Below are 19,185 nucleotides of genomic sequence, written 5' to 3' on the forward strand. Positions count from 1 at the left end.
CCTGACACAATGGAACCAATAGAATAATCACAAGGAGTCCAAACCCTGCCCCTCTTGCACTCCAGAGAGACTAGAGCAAACGCTAAATGTATTTGAAAGATTCAAATAGTATTTGAACCCAGGTCTGGAATAGATAGATCTGCAGCACTCACAGCACCACCAGACTGGAGAGGTTGGCAAAGGCATTGTTGGGGATGTGGGTGATGCGGTTGAGTGCCAGGGTGAGAGCCTGCAGGTTAGCCTGGTGTCTCATGGGACCCACTGGGACCTCAGTCAGGCTGTTGTCATCCAGCCAGAGGTGGCGGAGCTGCTGCAGGCCCTCAAAGCTATCCTCAGGCACCGTCGTGATGTGGTTGGCATCCAGACGTCTGCAGAGGGAGGGGGGGGGAAGAGATTTTAGAAACCTTTATCTTACTAGTTATGTCACACCAATGTGTGAATCCTGTCATACATTCACCACCATGAACATTCTCATGTTGAGGACATCTCATATTGATACAGCACATAACGAGACAGAGAGAGACAGAGAGAGAATCAAGGGCCATGTAAGGAATGGTATTTATGAGGTATTTCTATTGCCTCAGTAGAAAAACATTACACTATAGTCTTCCATTTTTAACAGCTTTCCATTGCCCTTACTCTTATCAACTGCAAATATTTGAATGAGCCATTGGATAGCCTACTACATTATAACGTATGTATAGTAAGTATGGTGTTACTATAAAAATTTGAATTTTATTCTTCTAAATATTCAGCATTTATTTCTAACTATTTAGACTGTTCTGGTGAGAACTACAAACAAAAGGTTTTAAATAGCTTTGTTCTACAATCAAGGTTTCTGCTAATTTTGTATTTGGCTGGTGCTGCACATTCTGTTCCTCATTCATGAAACCTGCTCCTTAATGCTGATATCACAACATTAACTCTAAGTTTCCCTCTCCTCTTCCCTCGCTCTCTTTCCACCTCCATATCTCTCTCTCCCTCTACATTCCCTACGAGTCTGTGTTGGAAGAAGAAAGGCACGATGATTGACATCTAACTCTCAAAAGCATTATACAAACCCAGCTAGGCTCTGCCAAAACATATTACTTCAGCTACAGACCTTAACTCCTAAGAGAGAAAAGACTAGTGCAAAAAAAAGAGAAGGAAAAAAAGAGAGGGAAAACGTGGGACTGAGGGAAAGGATCTGGAGAGGTGATAAATGGCAGAAAGCGGGATTTTCAGCATGTCCCGGACCAGGCTTCCAGCTGGAACTCATCCTACACTATTCACAGTCAGAGTCAAAAGAGGCACAGGGAAACAAAGATGGAGTAATGCTCAGTCATAGTCCCTCGGAGAGTGACATGCAGTAGTCACAGAGAGTCACTAAGTTAAAGTCAAAGGAAAGAGACGCTGAGGAGCTGGGGATTTGGAAACCAGTGCAGGGTTCTACGCTGACTATTTTTTACAAGGAGCACATGTGCGCGCCTAAGTTGAAAAATGTAGGTGGACACAAAGACATTTAGGAGCACAATGAAAAATATTTGAGGTATTAAAGCTAGAATCCTTAATTTTTCTAGGCACATTGGTGACTAAATTCAAATTCCAGGTCGCACAGCAATAATTAAAATGGTCGCACTGTAGAGCCCTGCAGTGTCTAGGAAACATAACCCACACACATCCCTTTCAAACCCATACAGGCAAAAACCAATCACATAAATAAATAGATGATGTCTCACTGTTGGTAAATGCAACGTGGTGGGGGGTAAAGACAGCATGGTAACCAGATGGTGCTGTGTGAGCTGTGTAAAGGTTAGTGCAATGATGCAGGCCAGTCTAGAGGAAGCGAATAGGTCAATTGGATTGTAGAGTGAATGCTTCCCATTGTAAATGTCATGATTAAGCTCACGATGTCCATTTGAGGAGTTTTGACATTTCAAGTCTCTAAAAGGTGTGTGTGTGTATGTGTGTGCATAGTAGTGTAATTCCAGATGGATGAAGAGATAGGGGGACTCACAGAGACTGTAGAGAGTAGAGGTTCTTTATAGCTGTACTTGGAACAGTCTTCAGCTGGTTATTCTGCAACATCCTGAGGGAGAGAACACAGTTTTATAACCTGAACTGTGGTCACACCAACATGCCTCCTCGTTACAATTTCTGCACAACCAAATCAAATCAAATTTTATTGGTCACATACACATATTTAGCAGATGTTATTGCGGGTGTAGTGACATGCTTGTGTTCCTAGCTCCAACAGTGCAGTAATATCTAACAATTCATAACAATACACAAATCTAAAAGTAAAAGTACACAATTAAGAAATATATAAATATTAGCACGAGCAATGTTGGAGTGGCATTGACTAAAATACAGTAGAATAGAATACAGTATTTACATGAGATGAATAAGCAGTATCTAAACATGATTAAAGTGACTAGTGTTCCGTTATTAAAGTGACTAGTGTTCCATGATTAAAGTGACTAGTGTTCCATGATTAAAGTGACTAGTGTTCCATGATTAAAGTGACCAGTGATTCCATGTCTATGCAACAGCCTTTAAGGTGCAGGGTTGAGAAGCCAGCCAGGTGGTAGCCAGCTAGTGATGCAACCAGCAGTCACGTGGTGCGTTCGAGAATGAGAAGATCAGCTCTGTATCAAGTTAAAGTGTGAACACGGTATGAAAATGTATGCACTAACTACTAGTAAGTCGCTCTGGATAAGAGCGTCTGCAAAATGACAAATGTAAATGAACACAAAAGGACTACAAAGTGTTGCAGCCTCAGCCTCCTATCTCTGTGAAGAGTCAAAGTCACTCAGGCTTTGTTTCATAAGCTTGTGGGTTCAGGGTGAAGTAGAGTGTACAGCATGCATTACAGTATGGGGAGGATGTGTCTCTGAGCACACACATTTGTGTCTGCATGCATATCAAAAAATATTATAGTGTATACTATAGTCGCACAGGAATAGTATAATAGTAGTGTTTTTGCGAACTTTACTCACTGTATTGTTTAAAACATTTTTTATTTTTTTATTTTACCCCCTTCTTTCACAGTTACTATCTTGTCTCATCGCTACAACTCCCGTACAGGCTTGGGACAGAGGAAGGTCGAGAGACATGCGTCCTCCGAAACACAACCCAACCAAGCTGCACTGCTTCTTAACACAGCGCACATCCAACCCGGAAGCCAGCTGCACCAATGTGTCAGAGGAAACACCGTGCCCCTAGCGACCTGGTCAGCATGCACAGCGCCCAGCCCACCACAGGAGTCGCTAGCGCGCGATTAGACAAGGATATCCCTACCGGCCAAACCCTCCATAACCCGGACGACGCTAGGCCAATTGTGCATAGCCCCATGGACCGGCCGGCTGCGACAGAGCCTGGCCTCGAACCCAGAGTCTCTGGTGGCACAGCTAGCACTGCGATGCAGTGCCTTAAACCACTGCGCCACCCGGGAGGCCCTCACTGTATTGTTTTTGCAGACTGAAGTCCGTAAAAACACTACACTCCAAAATGCAGATTACCGTTTGTTATGAAAATTTGATATCGGCCCTAATTAATCGGCCATTCCGATTAATCGGTCGACCTCTATTATCTATGACATAGAAGTGGGGGGCTTTCTCTTTGACAAAACGTAATAGACAAATACTAAAAGAGCAAATTTGCAATAACCTGTAGGTAGGTAGGACTGGGGTCTGAACGGAAGGTTCAGAGCTTCTGCTCTTTTCTATAACCATAGGGAATATAATACACTTAGTGTACAGAGCATTATGAACACCTTCCTAATATTGACTTGCACCCCCTTTTGCCCTCAGAACAGACACAATTTGTCGAGGCATGGACGCTACAAGGTGTCGAAAGCATTCCACAGGGATGCTGACTCCAATGCTTCTCACAGTTGTGTCAAGTTGGCTGGATGTCCTTCGAGTGGTGGATCATTCTTGATACATACGGAAACTATTGAGTGTGAAAAACCCAGCAGCATTGCAAATCTTGACACACTCAAACCAGTGCGCCTGGCACCTAGTACCATAACCAGTTCAAAATACACTTCAAATCTTTCGTCATGCCCATTCACCCTCTGAATAGCTCACATACACGATCCATGTCTCAATTGTCTCAATACTTTAAAATCATTATTTAACCATGTCTCCCCTCCCCTTCATCTACACTGATTGAAGTGGATTTAACAAGTGACATCTATAAGGGATCCTAACTTAACTGGATTTACCTGGTCAGTCTATGTCATGGAAATGTTTTGTCCACAGTGTAAATGGTCTATCCTTGACATGTATGTTTCTCACTTACAGGTGGCACAAATTGGGATATGGGGAGGGGAATGGGCAGGGTATATGCAAATTAAATACTGTAATATTTACTATAGTAAAAAAAGTTTGGGCGGACTAACATTTCATGAGTATTTACTATAGTATTCTACAAAATTATATACTACTAGTACAACACACAATCAAGGGATACTACAATGTGTAGTATAGAATTCTACAGTATACTACAGAATTATATAGTAAGTACTGTAGTATTCCATAGTAAAATAGTATATTTTATGTGGGATGTGAGTACTTGACCATGTAGTGATGAGCGTTTGTATCTGTCTGTCGATCCTAGTATCTACTGGACACAAATGTGGCTATGGTGACTATCTCCCTTCCTCTCTACTATCAGTAGTCTCTGTCGTCAAAGCAGGCTAGGGCCCAGGGGAACAGGCCCTCTGGTTTCCTGCTTCTTCACACACGTCACATGGCAACCGCTCGTTGGGAAGGAAGTGAACACCTCTGTTTTATTTCATTCACCAATTTTATTTACAGGTGTGTGTGTGTGTGTGTGTGTGTGTGTGTGTGTGTGTGTATGTCTGTGTGTTTGATTTTGTGTGGGTTGTGCCCGAGCACTCACCAGTACTGGCCTTTGAACCCTTGGCTCAATGTACAGTCACAGAACATACAGGTATTATATGAGTGTTTGTCTGTGTGTGCGTGTTGTAAGTGTGTGTGTAGGACCAATGAGCAGCACACTTACAGGACTTTGAGCTGATGTAGTCCAGACAGAGCGTCAGGGTGGATGAATGAGAGGTCATTTCCTGCCAGTCGTCTGAGGTAGGAGAGAGACGAAGAGAGAGAGAGAGGAAGAGGGAGAGAAAAAGATGGTGATCAATTCAGAATTGCATCGGAAGCTAAACGAGGATTCGTACAGTAATCTATATGTTGTTGGTACAACTTTCAAAGCTCTCAATTTAACAGCTTCACTTTGAAATGTTAATACATACAAGATTGAAAGTCATCGACCAAAAAAACAAATGAAAACACCTCACAGGTTCTAGTTTGTGTTATCAGGCATAGCATAGCATAACATAATGCCTGGGGTGCCAGAGAGACGTGTCAGTGCGACGGCATGTTGTCAATTCACCAGACACTCTGGGGAGAGAGTGGACACATTAGGACTGGGCCTGGGTTTCCCCTCCTGGGCCTGGTCTACCTCCCCTTCCCTTCCAGCCAGGGTATCAGGAAGAACTGGCAGTGTGAATAATCATGTGGGGGTGGGATGTCAGGGACTCATAGTTCCACCAAATCTGGCCTGGGAGATTAGCACCAGATTTATCACCCTCTGCAACTTGAGTCGGGTGGCATTAGATTCCCCTGCAGCCAATAGTTGCTGGGTGTGAGCCTGAGAGCCTGGGGAATCTGAGTAACAACTCCCACCATGCCCTAATACAACCCCACAACACTTCCAGGGATGTCGAACACAGTTGGTCCATCATATAACAACCAGACAGCATCATATGACAGGGTCTCTAGTCTAAACACACAAACGCTAGTGGCAGACTTCCACTGTGATCCAATGGCAGACCATGTTAAAAATCACATATTTGTTGTGGTTGACAAACATGGTTAGGATTTGGAAGGCTATATAATGGTACATGCTCTACAACTTGACTTGGCTTTGGCTCAAACCAAATGATTGCCTTCCAGTGGTGGATTCCAAAGGACACGCTTCACCATCAAACACCCAAATCAGTTTGGCTTCTCATGTGTCTTTGTCAATGATTCATTTCACAGCATTTTCATTGTTTCTCAGCAGCAAATTAACTGTAGGCAAATGGGACAGTTTCATGCACATAAATCAAGCCTACTCCTTGACTCAATTGCACTAAGTTTGCGGCAACTGAAACTACTGACAATTATTTATTATTAATCTGGGACTCAAGTAACACATCTTCAGGTTTGAAAGCAGAGTAGGATTTATGTGCAAATTGGTTAGTGTGTCTGCCAGATTTATAAGGTACTGTAAACTTTACGTCCACAGTCTTGGAGCTGGTCAACGCCCACATGTCTACGGCCCAGCCACCACACGCAGGCCTGCTAACAAATTGCTAGGACATCCTTCACATTTCAGGGTGAAGAACCTCCCCACCCATTCCCTTTCTCTCAACAAATTCAGAACATGTCCCCCTAGGCTTTGATGAGGCAGAAGAATGTGCTAAGCCTTGTTGAGGAAAGACTAAATCCTTCCCTTCTGTAGCACCACTCCCACAACCATTCTATTTCACTAAGAAACTCACTGGTAGACAACATACACTTTAACATCAGAAGGTGAAGAGATTTGGAACACACACTCAGAGAGACAAATGTGTGCAGAGACACAGACAAATACACAAGCACTCAAACACAAATTGAAGGGGATTACTCCCCTACATCTCTTTATCTGTCAGCATGGTAGCTAGGCTGTGTTGTGCTTTGTTCAGGATGGGAGGTGTGTATGAAGGAGGGTTGCGTGACTATCAGAGAGGGAATGCTTCTCTCTGGGCATGTCCCCCTCTCTCAGTCAGCCCACAGGGCTGGAGCTGTGGTTCAGTGACACAACACCACCCCGGGCTACAGAGCCATCCGCTCAGTTCACTCAATGAAACATTATGATTTGTTTCAAGGATAAGGCTAAACAAACACAAATTAAAAACTAAAGACAGCTGTCAACAAAAAAGCATTCCGAAGCATGAATATAACTGCTAGGCACTACAGTGCTGCTCAGTAGGGTTGGGCGGTATCCCAATTTTCATACCGAGGTACAGTTTCTGTACCATACCGGCAGTGCACACAATGGGAGCTAATTCAAACAAAAGAAAACTAGTTTTTTGTTTAGTTTTTTTGGGGCACAGAACAATTTAGGCAACAGGGATCCGGAGGGAAATGAATGTCTCTGCTGTGTCCAAAAAGCTTGATCTTGACATTTAGCAAGCAAGTTAGCAAAACAAATGCGTAGCTGGGGCCCTCAGCCTGATATAATTGATTTCGGCACATCTTAGATTTCTTATAGTTATACTTAAAAGCAGTGGCGTAGCACGCACCCCATTTTTGAAAATGCACGCACCCCAGTATTGAAAATGATACTGTAAGTATTTTGAAAAATACCCCAGTATACGGTATCTCCCACGCCTACTGCTCAGCTACAGAGCAGGATGGAACCTAGAGAACAGGTTTCACTAAGTATATTTGACACTGGGCAGAGACCCCTGTCCCTGCCTGAAAGGTAATGTTGAGTGGTAGAGTGTAACGAGGGTGCGTTTTTAGCCAGGTTGTCAAGGAAACCATTGTTTTGCCTTCTTCCTTCCTGCCTGGCATTCCTCCACTTACAATGCGATGAAAAGTAAATTGCCCTTTGACAGAGCAGATGAAGTAGACCTAGTGTTCAGAAGAGAAGGGAGTGAAGACTGGTCCAAGATGATAGACACAGACAGGCTAAAATAACATGGGCACAGAAGCAGAATAATGTTAGCTGGTCATTTTGCATTCTCAGGGTGACATGTTACCTGATATCAGGTAGACAGATCTTATCCTTACTTCCAGCTCTGAACCAGACAGAGGGGTATTTCAAGAGTTTAAAAAATGACAAAGATTAGATATGCTCATTGAATGGGTCCCAGAACTGAGACATGTGGTTGCCACCCTGCAAATTCTCAAAGAAAACACAATGAAAGAAAGTGAAATATCTCACATACATGTTCTCTGGAATCATACGTAGCCTATAGTCATGGTACTTTTTGATAGCTATCATGGTATAACTTGCCCTTTCTGAAAACACTGCAACTTAGCAGACTACAATGGCATGACTCTTTGGTGTTAGAGAAACTACAGGGTTCTTTATATCTTGTTGAGCAACTTGATGATCAAACACATAATACAACTGGTCTGTTGTGGTTGAAAACCACTGATTATCTTATGCATGTGACAACAACTGTAGTGGGTAATGTAAAAAAGATTAATACTCACAGTTCTTCTAGATAGGGGAAGTTCTTGAAGACAAAAGCCGGGAGCTCTGTGATGTTATTCATGCTGATGTCACTGGAACCAAACAACAAGCGTCATGAGTGGATCAGTATTTCTCTCAGGTTAGAAAAAGAACAGTCATGATTACAATTCAAATCTCAAACAATCAAGGTGGATTTATACTCCTAAAGATGCAACAACAGAGAATTGCAGAAATAGTAGATAATGTTTGATGCCATGGTAGTGTGTAACAAATGTATCTTTTTGGGGGCATAACTATTAAGTAACTGCTCAGAAGCATGCTTTCAATACGGTTCCATTGGTTTTCATGTCATGTAGATTGGTAGAGGGGAAGTACTGTCATCTTCCCCAGCAGTATAATGATTCATTTGGGCCAAAACAGGTCCCCAGTAATACTGTAAACCCTTGAAGAAACCCTCCTCATATTGCCCAGGGGACGTTCACTTTTCCAACTCACTGCAGAGAAAGACAGGCATGTAGCAGCACGACAGCTATGCAGACAGCACTCACGTTTCTTCCCCACCTGACTAATTCAGTATGTGACTTGCATATAGTTGAAGTCGGAAGCTTACTTACACTTAGGTTGGCGTCATTAAAACTCGTTTTTCAACCACTCCATAAATATCTTGTTAGCAAACTACAGTTTGGCAAGTTGGTTAGGACATCTACTTTGTGCTTGACACAAGTCATTTTTACAACAATTGTTTGCAAACAGATTATTTCACTGTATCACAATTCCAGTGGGTCAGAAGTTTACATACACTAAGTTCACTGTGCCTTTAAACAGCTTGGAAAATTACAGAAAATTATGTCATGGCTACAGAAGCTTTGGATAGGCTAATTGACGTCATTTCAGGCAATTGGAGGTGTACCTGTGGATGTATTTCAAGCCCTAACTTCAAACTCAGTGCCTCTTTGCTTGACCTCATGGGAAAATCAAAAGAATTCAGCCAAGACCTCAGAAAAATACATTGTAGACCTCCACAAGTCTGGTTCATTCTTGGGAGCAATTTCCAAACGCCTGAAGGTACCACGTTCATCTGTACAAACAATAGTATGCAAGTATAAACACCATGGGACCACACAGCGATCCTACCGCTCAGGAAGGAGATGCGTTCGGTCTCCTAGAGATTAATGCACATCAATCCCAGAACAACAGCAAAGGACCCTGTGAAGATGCTGGAGGAAACAGGTACAAAAGTATCTATATCCACAGTAAAACGAGTCCTATATCGACATAACCTGAAAGGCCGCTCAGCAAGGAAGAAGCCACTGCTCCAAAACCGCCATAAAAAAGCAAGACTACAGTTTGCAACTGCACATGAGGACAAAGATCGTACTTTTTGGAGGAATGTCCTCTGGTCTGATGAAACAAAAATAGAACTGTTTGGCCATAATGACCATCGTTATGTTTGGAGGAAAAAGGGGGAGGCTTGCAAGCTGAAGAACACCATCCCAACCGTGAAGCACGGGGGTGGCAGCATCATGTTGTGGGGGTGCTTTGCTGCAGGAGGGACTGGTGCACTTCACAAAATAGATGGCATCATGAGGCAGGACAATTATGTGGATATATTGAAGCAACATCTCAAGACATCAGTCAGGAACTTAAAGCTTGGTCACAAATGGGTCTTCCAAATGGACAATGACCCCAAGCATACTTCCAAAGTTGTGGCAAAATGGCTTAAGGACAACAATGTCAAGGTATTGGCCCTGACCCCAATCCTATAGAAAATGTGTGGGCAGAACTGAAAAAGTGAGTGCGAGCAAGGAGGCCTACAAACCTGACTCAGTTACACCAGCACTGTCAGGAGGAATGGGCCAAAATTCACTGGGCCAAAACTTATTGTGAGAAGCTTGTGGAAGGCTACCCGAAACATTTGACCCAAGTTAAACTGTCACATCCTGACCATAGAGAGTCCCTATTTTCTATGGTAGAGGGCGTGACTGGGGGGTTAGTCTAGTTTATTATTTCTATGTGGGGTTCTAGGTTTGTTTTTCTATGTTGGTGATTGTGTATGATTCCCAATTAGAGGTAGCTGGTAATCGTTGTCTCTAATTGGGGATCATATTTAAGTAGCTGTTTTTCCCACCTGTGTTTATGGGATATTATTTTGAGGTAGTGCACGTAGAATCTCTGTAGTCACGGTTCGTCGTTAGTTTGTTTATTTGTCTTTATTTGTTATAAAGTGAAACTAAGTAATGTGGAACTCAACATCTGCTGCACCTTGGTCCGACATTTATTCTAGCGAACGTGACATAAACAATTTAAAGGCAATGCTACCAAATACTAATTAAGTGTATGTAAACTTCTGACCCATTGGGAATGTGATGAAAGAAATAAAAGCTGAAATAAAATCACTCTACTATTATTCTGACATTTCACATTCTTAAAATAAAGTGATGATCCTAACTGACCTAAGACAGGGAATTTTTACTCGGATTAAAGTTTAAATGTGTTTGGCTAAGGTTTATGTAAACTTCGACTTATACTGTATGTAATAAATAGAGAGTAACCATGGGCAAAATTGTGATTGAATCCAACTGAAGTGCTAGGAATTGAGAGATTGTTATATAGGCAGGTTTAGTAAAGATTGTAAACTGATTGCAGAAGGATCCTAAAGCAGCCAACAGATTAAGGCACATCCAACTTCCAATAAAAATGACACAGGCTATAGTATAAAAGGACTGGTATGACACCATAGCCATTCCCTTGTGTTCAACAACTCCACAGAGAGTACCTTTTAACTTTGGGCCACTCATCTTGATTAGGAATCCTTTCATCGGGTTCAAAGAGGAGCCCATAGACACCAGATGTTAGAGTTGAAGCACAACAGGACTGAAAAAACATCCTGCTTTTGATAATGAAGCGAACCCCCCCCCCCCCCCCAAAAAAAGGGTCCATCTTGAATTTCACTACCAGCCATCCCCAAAGTCTTGCATGTGTGTGCATGTAGGACTTTGGATCCTTAAAGGATAATATCGCCCACCACACTCCCACCCCCCATGTTTCTAACTACAAAGGCCCCCAACAGAAGCCCTCATCGTCCCTGCCATCTATCTTTCCCATCTCCAGGTTACCTAGCTTATCCAATTTCCTTCTAGGCTCTGTACAATGGAGCTTCCACCTTGATCCACCCCCCTCTTTACCCCCCCCTACGGACTCTCCTTGGGGCGTTGTGTGGCCACTATTTGGAAGACTTTCCCGGTGGTCCCTCCTTTGGATACATTCTGTCTTGCTGACAGCACCCCTACACCTGCACTCTGTCACCATCTTCCACAGGCTGTTGGCTGCCATGGTCAAGAGTGCAGGCAGCCACAGGGACAGGATGAAAGGGTGGTCTGTGAATGCTGTCACCCTCCCTCCCAGCTGCTTTAGTCATCAGGGGACCTGCCTATCCTACATAGAAATACAGCTGTGATACATATAGAAAAAACAGCACTCTTTCTGAAGCAAAACAGTTACATGCCCACTGTTTTTAGGGTATGAAATGTCAACATGACATCAAATAATGCAAAGGTGTCACTTTGGGCTCATATCAGCCTTGGTGGGAAACGGAAAGAATCACATTTCCAGCAAGAGTTGCCAAAGGTTTCACTTCTCAAGCGAGATTTCCCTACATTTAAAAAAAGAGATCGGCGACAAAGACATCCTTCAAAACACTAATCACATCTAACAGAGGAAAGTATGGGGAGCAGGCAGCAGAGGAAAGTATGGGGAGCAGGCAGCAGAGGAAAGTATGGGGAGCAGGCAGCAGAGGAAAGTATGGGGAGCAGGCAGCAGAGGAAAGTATGGGGAGCAGGCAGCAGAGGAAAGTATGGGGAGCAGGCAGCAGAGGCTGTTGTCAAGTCTCAACAGAGCACCTTTAAATCTCCCTGGGAATTCACTGCCAATACAAGTAAATAGAGACATACAGATCATCTTTACTCAGAAACAAATGTCAGCTAAAAGACACATGATACCTTTCCTAAATCACTTTTGGGGTCAACGACAAAATCTACACCTTTTAAACAATTTTAAAAAATAAGCAATAATTCATCATCTCTGCTATGATGCAAGATGAGAATAAATATACTATCTCAGCATTATCTCAAAGCCAACCACAACCTCTCCATGGTAAGAGGGTCAAAAAGAGGTCCACCCTGTTCAAGTCTCTGGCAAGTGAGAAATTATACTTGTTATTTAGTGGCTTATTGTGTGGTCTCTGATGGTTGGATCATGGTTTTAGAAAGGTTTGTGGTCATAAGCACATCCTTAAAGACTTTGGTGCTGGGCTAATAAAGAAGGCCTACACACTGTTTATGCCCCCAATTCACTGACAACGTTTGGATCCAAAGCGGATCTTGGTCAGAATGATTTTAACCTGAGCTCAGCATTAGCTTCCCCCTCACAATTACACAGGCCACTGGTGTTTGTCCACAGACCAGACAAGGAGCTCAACAAAGCCACACAACAACCACAGAGCTCCACATTACAGACAGATAAATATACATGGAAAGATTGCCAAGCAGTGCAAAGGCAGACCAAAAAGAGATTCAAATTAAAGTGACTCCAAAACCAAGGCGTGTATATGTGGTATGTGTGTGGGCGGATCAGACACTGGCTGGCATGGAGCCATGAGAGGGAGGGGAAGCTACCGTGCCAAGAACAGCAAGAATTGACAGACAGGACAACGGCAGATAACTAAGATAGAGATTTGGGGAAAAAGGTTACTATGTCCTTCCTTTGAAGATCTCTGGGCGCAGAAGGTGGCAAGTGTAAAAAGTATCTGATGTAGTCTCTGCAAGGGCTTTGCTTCAAGGAGGCATATCCTTAGTTCAGATGCACCATGAATCCCAAGGTGATCTTCAAAAGGAGGACAACTTCACTTCCTCAATACCTTTTGGCAGTGTTTATTTAGCAGGCTAATGTCATCTGAATGAAAATCGATATCCTGCCGGTAGATCATTTGTTGAGGTAGAGAAGCCAAACCGGGCACCAACCCAACCACCTGCTACCATTGACTACCTCAGAAGTAAAGCAAACTCAGTAATGATTTGGCTTTTTAGCCCCCTAGTCCCTTGACAGCAGAGTTGTGGGGAAAAAAATGCAGGTAACGGGTAACTATTTTCTCAGCCGGCTGTTTCTTATTGATTAGAGAGGAGGTGAAGGTGGTGAGAATTGAGGAAGATGGCTGAGGTTCCCTGACTGCCATGCTGGAAAGGAACAAGGGCACTTTGTATACACAGACGGGCAGAGTGTTCCACCATGGGAGTGCAGAGAAGGTCAAGCATTTACCACATGGGTCCTAGGGGAGACTGATTCGCTGTAGCTAGAGTGCAAACAACCAGCCTGCAATGCAAACATGTCAGTCCTAAAACAGTGAGAGACAGAGAGGGAGAGAAGTGATTGATATTGGTATGGGAGTTGTTGTCGTTGTAAACATACTGTTATTTTGCTATTCAAATGTATGTTTTTTATACCAATTTACAACATTGAATTGAACCAAGAGAAAAAGAGATATGACAGAGTATGTGATGATGAGAGAGCTGGAGAGGACTACGGAAAAATAGGATGAAAATTAGGAAGATAAGTGATCATAAGTAAAAGGGAGTGTGAGTTGTGTGAGAGAGAGAGAGAAATAGACAGAGCAAGAGGGGGGGGGGGGAGAGAGAGAGAGAGAGGTAAACATTCTACCATCTAGCAGTCATCCTGTTTGGGAGCGGAAACCAGTGACTAGCTCCTTTCACCTCTGCTGACCATGAACAAAAGTATCATTCAGCTTAAGATGGATCGAGGGCACCAATGGCGAGTGAGCTAGCTGGACCAGTGAGTGAAAGGGCATTAGTCCCCCTATCCCCTCCCTCCCCTAAACTTGTGCTTGTTCACACTATGAAAGGACTTCAATTGAGATGAGATGTGAGAAGTGACCCCCTCCTACCCCAAACCCTCATGCCCCCCCCCCGCACGCACACATGAGAGCGAGAGTGCACACACAGTCACCAAGCCCTCAAGAGACAGATGTTCTTTCGTCACTCGTATCTAGCAGAGATGCAGCAGGCATGCACTGTCAGAGGGGAAATTGGTGTACAGGGTGAGGGGGGTTCCAGAACGTATCTCTCTTTCTCTCCACCTGTTGTCCTCAGGCAGGAGAGTCTCATTTTCAGCTGCCAATAAAAAAGGTAATGTACACACCAACATGCTACAGGCAGCTCCACCCCCCAGCCCACCTCTCCAACCTTCCCCTGGGCTGCTGGCTGGTGCCAACCCAACACCCTGATTTATGGACTGATAAAACAAAGGGCACAGGCCAATTCCCATCTGTGTCAAATTCCGTAAGATTATGCAAATCAACAGATGCATAAATGTTAAAGTATTGTAGGATATTGCCAACGAAAGTGGCAATGTACAGTACTGTATATTATTTTGTGACTACGTATATGGGTTACTAATTTTGAAGAATGACGACACGTGAAATAAAAACTTGAAGTAACGCTCTCTAAATAACTACAAATGCAGGACAAGAGCAGGTCTAGTCATACCTCTGTCTGGAACTATTCCAATTTAAGAGGACATTCCAGAATTCCAAGGCCAGAAATTCAACAAAAAACCTGACTTTCAAAAGATGGAGTTAATGTCTGTGGCCCCATTTCTTTTACTTCTCTTCATAACAGAACTGCTGCCCTCCATTCTCCTCTCTGCTTCTCTGTACAACAGTTTCAGTACATTCATGGGGTGGCAGGTTGTACTGGATGGAATCACAGCAGGAGGAAAATCACAAACAAAGCCAACCTTCTGGGAAACCATTCTCCCACCTCTAGGGACAGCAGGGCCTGCAATGTGCCTCTTGTAAGACTGCTGGACCTGTCTGCTTCTATCATTATCTCTGTGTGTGTGTTTATGTGTGTGTCAATTTCCCTGTCTCTTTCTGTCCATTATTCTCTCCCTTCAGTAATTTTCCATATCTCAATGTATCAAGCTCTTCACTATTTGCCTGTCTTGTTGATCCCCGTCTGTCTCTGCTGTTTCAGCAAAAAAGCTTAGAATTGCCACTAAACATCACAGCAGATGATGTGTACCCCAATTAATAGATGAAGTTGTTTGTTTGCTGACACACTAATGTAAAGTGTTACCAAAATATATTTGATTAAATTAACATTATTGAGGTAAATATTTTGTTTAGTTCTTTAAACAAACATTAGCTCACTTCCGGTAAGGAGCATTACCAGCTCAGCACAGCCTCCGTGTGCATTAACTCTGACAAAAAGAGTATTTCTACAGCTGCGATGTGTCGCACTAATCCATCATGACCCCTGACCTCTCTACTCACCAAAACACAGAAGGAATGGAACGAAGGGGAATTTAAGAGACAGAGAAGAGACATTGAATGGAGAGGGAGGGAGAGAAATAGAAAGAGAGACAGCTGCACTAAGGGTCAATTCCACATTAACATAGAAACATTTTTTACTTTAAACTGTATTTCAAACAAAAACCAATGATTGACCACTTTTGACAACATCAAGTGAACTTTTACTTGAAGAATTGTCAGAGGAAATTGCTAAGTAGTCCCTGTGCATGGAGTTGTATCATTTGTTTGCAATCATTGGTTTTTGTTTGACATGCATTTTAAAGTGAAAAATCACTCTGTTGGCGTGGAATTGCTCCAAGGCAACCCGTCAAATACTCTGAGGGCTTGAACTGAATATATCACGTAGTTATGAGCTAAAAAGCTGTCACAAAGCATTTGGTTAACCCTTGCTCAGTGTAGGTACACAAGAAGCCTTCACGCCCACACTTCCAGCCGTAATACGTTGACTTGGCAATTGTAATACAATATTTGGGGATGTGTTGGTAACTTACACGCAAGATCATGATGTTTGATAACAGCATACACTACACTGTGTCTTAGTTTACACATTGGTAAATACCACGGTTTCTCTTCATTTTACCTGACACAAAACATCTCTACATTGGCAGTTTATTGGGTCAACTCAAGAGCGTGTGTATTTCTACAATTCTGCTGGATATTAATGAACTCAAGAAGTCAATCAAATGTACTTACAGTCCATGTGGTGTAATGTTCAGGTACCTAGGTGGAAATAAATATAAAAACCAACCCCTCAGCTTTTATGTTAAGTGAAGTAAATAAAGGTGATGGTGATATTGTATATATTTAAAATGTCTCATTCAGTCTTGGATATGAAACTGTTCTGTATCAATACCCACTGGGTCCAGACGTCAATTCAACATCTATTTCACGTTGGTTCAACGTAATTTCATTGAAATGACATGGAAACAACTTTGAATCAACCAGTGTGTGCCCAGAGGGTAGTCTTCAAGGTCAGATACTTCCTTCTTTTCCACATTAGGAAGCACATTTCCTTCATCCACCTTCAATAAATAACACAGACCCTTTGACGCCCTTGGGCGGCTGCTCTGTTTATCATTAACTAAGACATTGTGAAACCTTTAAGTCTAGTTAACCAGAAATGTATTAACTATGTAGACCCAGTCTCAGTTTCTCCTCAGTTAGTAATGCTCTTTCTCTCTAGTAAGGTAGTGCAGAGCATCTCGCTTTTCTTGGTAAAGAGACAAAGACAGATATGATGGCGGAATCACAGGGAAAACAGAAAAGAAACAGTCATCATTCCTTAAAATCAACTGTAGGCTAACTAAAAGACCCATGTCATAGGGCTTTTGGTTTAGTTGTTATTTTGTGTTGATCACAACAGCTTTTTCCTTTCGGTGGTTCCTGAACAAGATTCAGAAAATATTTTATTCTGTTAAAAATATAGTCTACAAATAATTTAACATTGCACATTTTCCCCACGTTGATAAGTTGCTTGAGCCACAATTTTGCAACTTAGGAAACTTTGGAAGGAAAGAAAACAAGACTTAAATATTACAGTAAAGTGTTACTGAACTGACACATTCCAGGGTGAATTCTGGTGTATCCCTGTAAGATGAATTTGAATCACTTTGTAAAGGACATGTATTGCATATGTAAAGGATATGTAATGCAAATATCAGAATACCAACCACAACAACTGTCTCTGAGATGATGGGTATGTGTGTCTACAGTGTTGTCTTTTAGGGATAGGCATACACCTAAAGTGACATGGGACTTTCTCTGCCATGATGTGAGTTGGTGAGTGGAGCAGCATTCAGGACAAACACTCTGTGGCAGGTATAATCACAATCAATCGAGACCACAGAGCTAAGATAGGCCAAAGAATCAGCAAATGAAGACAGATCCACCTTCTTGCTTTACACGGGATGGGCTACTATTCCACATGTCCCTAAATATAAGTGACTGTAGTCTAAGAAAGTGAAAGTCCAGGTGCCAGGCCAAGGAATATGCTATAGCTTGTATGCTTTTCAGTATAGTAAAATACTAGGGTATAAGAGGGGTCATATCAAGGAAAGGTCAGCAAGTGAATGAGTTTGGACCAGCATGAAACATTTTGGCAACCATTGCATTAAAATAATAGCCTAGCCAATACTGTATATACTGTACAAACCTTCAATTTTATGGGCTACTTTCCTTCATTTTTTGTGCTTGCTCTCTCATACCAACCACAATAATGTGTTTGTTATCAGTTGAATAACTGATCCACAGCCCAAAGTTGTAAAAACGCACTCGATTACTTGGCTTCATTGACAGCCATTGTGCAAAAGTTTGCTCCAGTATTGACGTGGAGAGGTGCCCCTCTCGAGTAACTAGTGGCCAATCTTACCATTACAAACACGTCCTATCCAGGGAGAGAGATTGATTCTAGGTTTAATCGTGTTTTATTACGCAGTTTCAATATGTGTTGATACTTACAGATAGTAGGTGAAGGCGCTTAGACCAGTCGGGACAGTGGTCAGACCTTTCCCAGAGCAATCCGCGCCTCCGTCCTCGTCGCAGCTGCATGAGGACGAACAAATAGCCGGAGTGGATTGTCCTTGACCAGCCGCACCATTCCGTAGTGAAAACAACCGCAAAAATATCCAGATGACAAACACGCGCATGTTCTTCTTCTGTTCAGACGGAGCAAAATGGCTTTACGTGTTTCTCTTATAAGGACATGTAGGCCAATTTTCATGTGACTGCTATGTTGTGATGGCTTGTCCAAGAAGCTTGAATACGTATTCTTGTTGATAGGTAGTCGACCACTTCAAAGATATAACATGTTAATGCATCAGTCCCACCAAACATATATCCTTAACTACCCCTGTCAAATCTGGGACATTTTCTTTACTCAAACAATGCGGTTTACCTTGCACTAAGTGTCCTCTTTATTCATCCCGTGTGGAGTATTGGTCCCATAAAAATAAGTAGCACCCGTCCACACAGACGACAAAATTTGCACCTTTTGCTTTTTCCGTTTTCGTTGTCCCATTAAATCAGAAAAGCAGGCGGATCCGTGCGTGGACAAAATAAGACGCCTCAGTCCAATTCTCCAACCGACATGGGAAACACTTGGCGACTTCTTTTTGCTATCGTTTCCCTCCTGATTTGTTTCCTGTAGAAAAACACAGTCAGCTTTCAGCCATTCCTCACGTTTCCTTCCTTTGCTCCCTGCCACCAGCAGCCCGCTTTTTCTTGCTCACTCGGTAAGCACCCTGCCGGACAACCTGCCACACGATCTGCTGAATACAGTATGTTAATACTGACCTACATATTAATGATTTCACAACGTCACACTTTAGCTTTAGTAGGCAACATACTGCAATTAATACGTTTGTAATTGTGTAACAATTCATTTAAATGATCAATTAATTTCCACCTCAGTCCTTTCTTTGAGTGTGGTACCATCTCAGGTTAGTCAATATCTGATATAATGGTAGGCTTATCATTCTTGTTTTAGTGAATTCCAAATGACTGAAATGTAGTTATTATTAGATAAGCCTAATTGTCAGGTTATTATCATTTTACCATATGTTTTCTAC

At 42.6% G+C, this 19,185-nt stretch overlaps 1 protein-coding gene across 1 annotated transcript in view; it reads right to left on the reverse strand.

The window, feature by feature from the left end:
• The window catches only part of LOC115112416 (leucine-rich repeat-containing G-protein coupled receptor 4-like), a 29,884-nt gene extending 11,001 nt beyond the window's left edge, over nucleotides 1-18,883 (reverse strand). Inside the window, exons 1-5 of the mRNA XM_029639472.2 lie at nucleotides 18,077-18,883; nucleotides 8,256-8,327; nucleotides 5,011-5,082; nucleotides 1,997-2,068; nucleotides 153-368 (exon numbers count right to left, since the gene is read on the reverse strand). Coding sequence (XP_029495332.1) covers nucleotides 153-368; nucleotides 1,997-2,068; nucleotides 5,011-5,082; nucleotides 8,256-8,327; nucleotides 18,077-18,264 — 620 coding nt within the window. The 5' untranslated portion in view covers nucleotides 18,265-18,883. The remainder of the gene's footprint in view (nucleotides 1-152; nucleotides 369-1,996; nucleotides 2,069-5,010; nucleotides 5,083-8,255; nucleotides 8,328-18,076) is intronic.
• Nucleotides 18,884-19,185: the final 302 nt, after the last annotated feature.

Source organism: Oncorhynchus nerka, linkage group LG27 (genome assembly GCF_034236695.1).
Source record: "Oncorhynchus nerka isolate Pitt River linkage group LG27, Oner_Uvic_2.0, whole genome shotgun sequence".
Lineage (NCBI taxonomy): Eukaryota > Metazoa > Chordata > Actinopteri > Salmoniformes > Salmonidae > Oncorhynchus > Oncorhynchus nerka.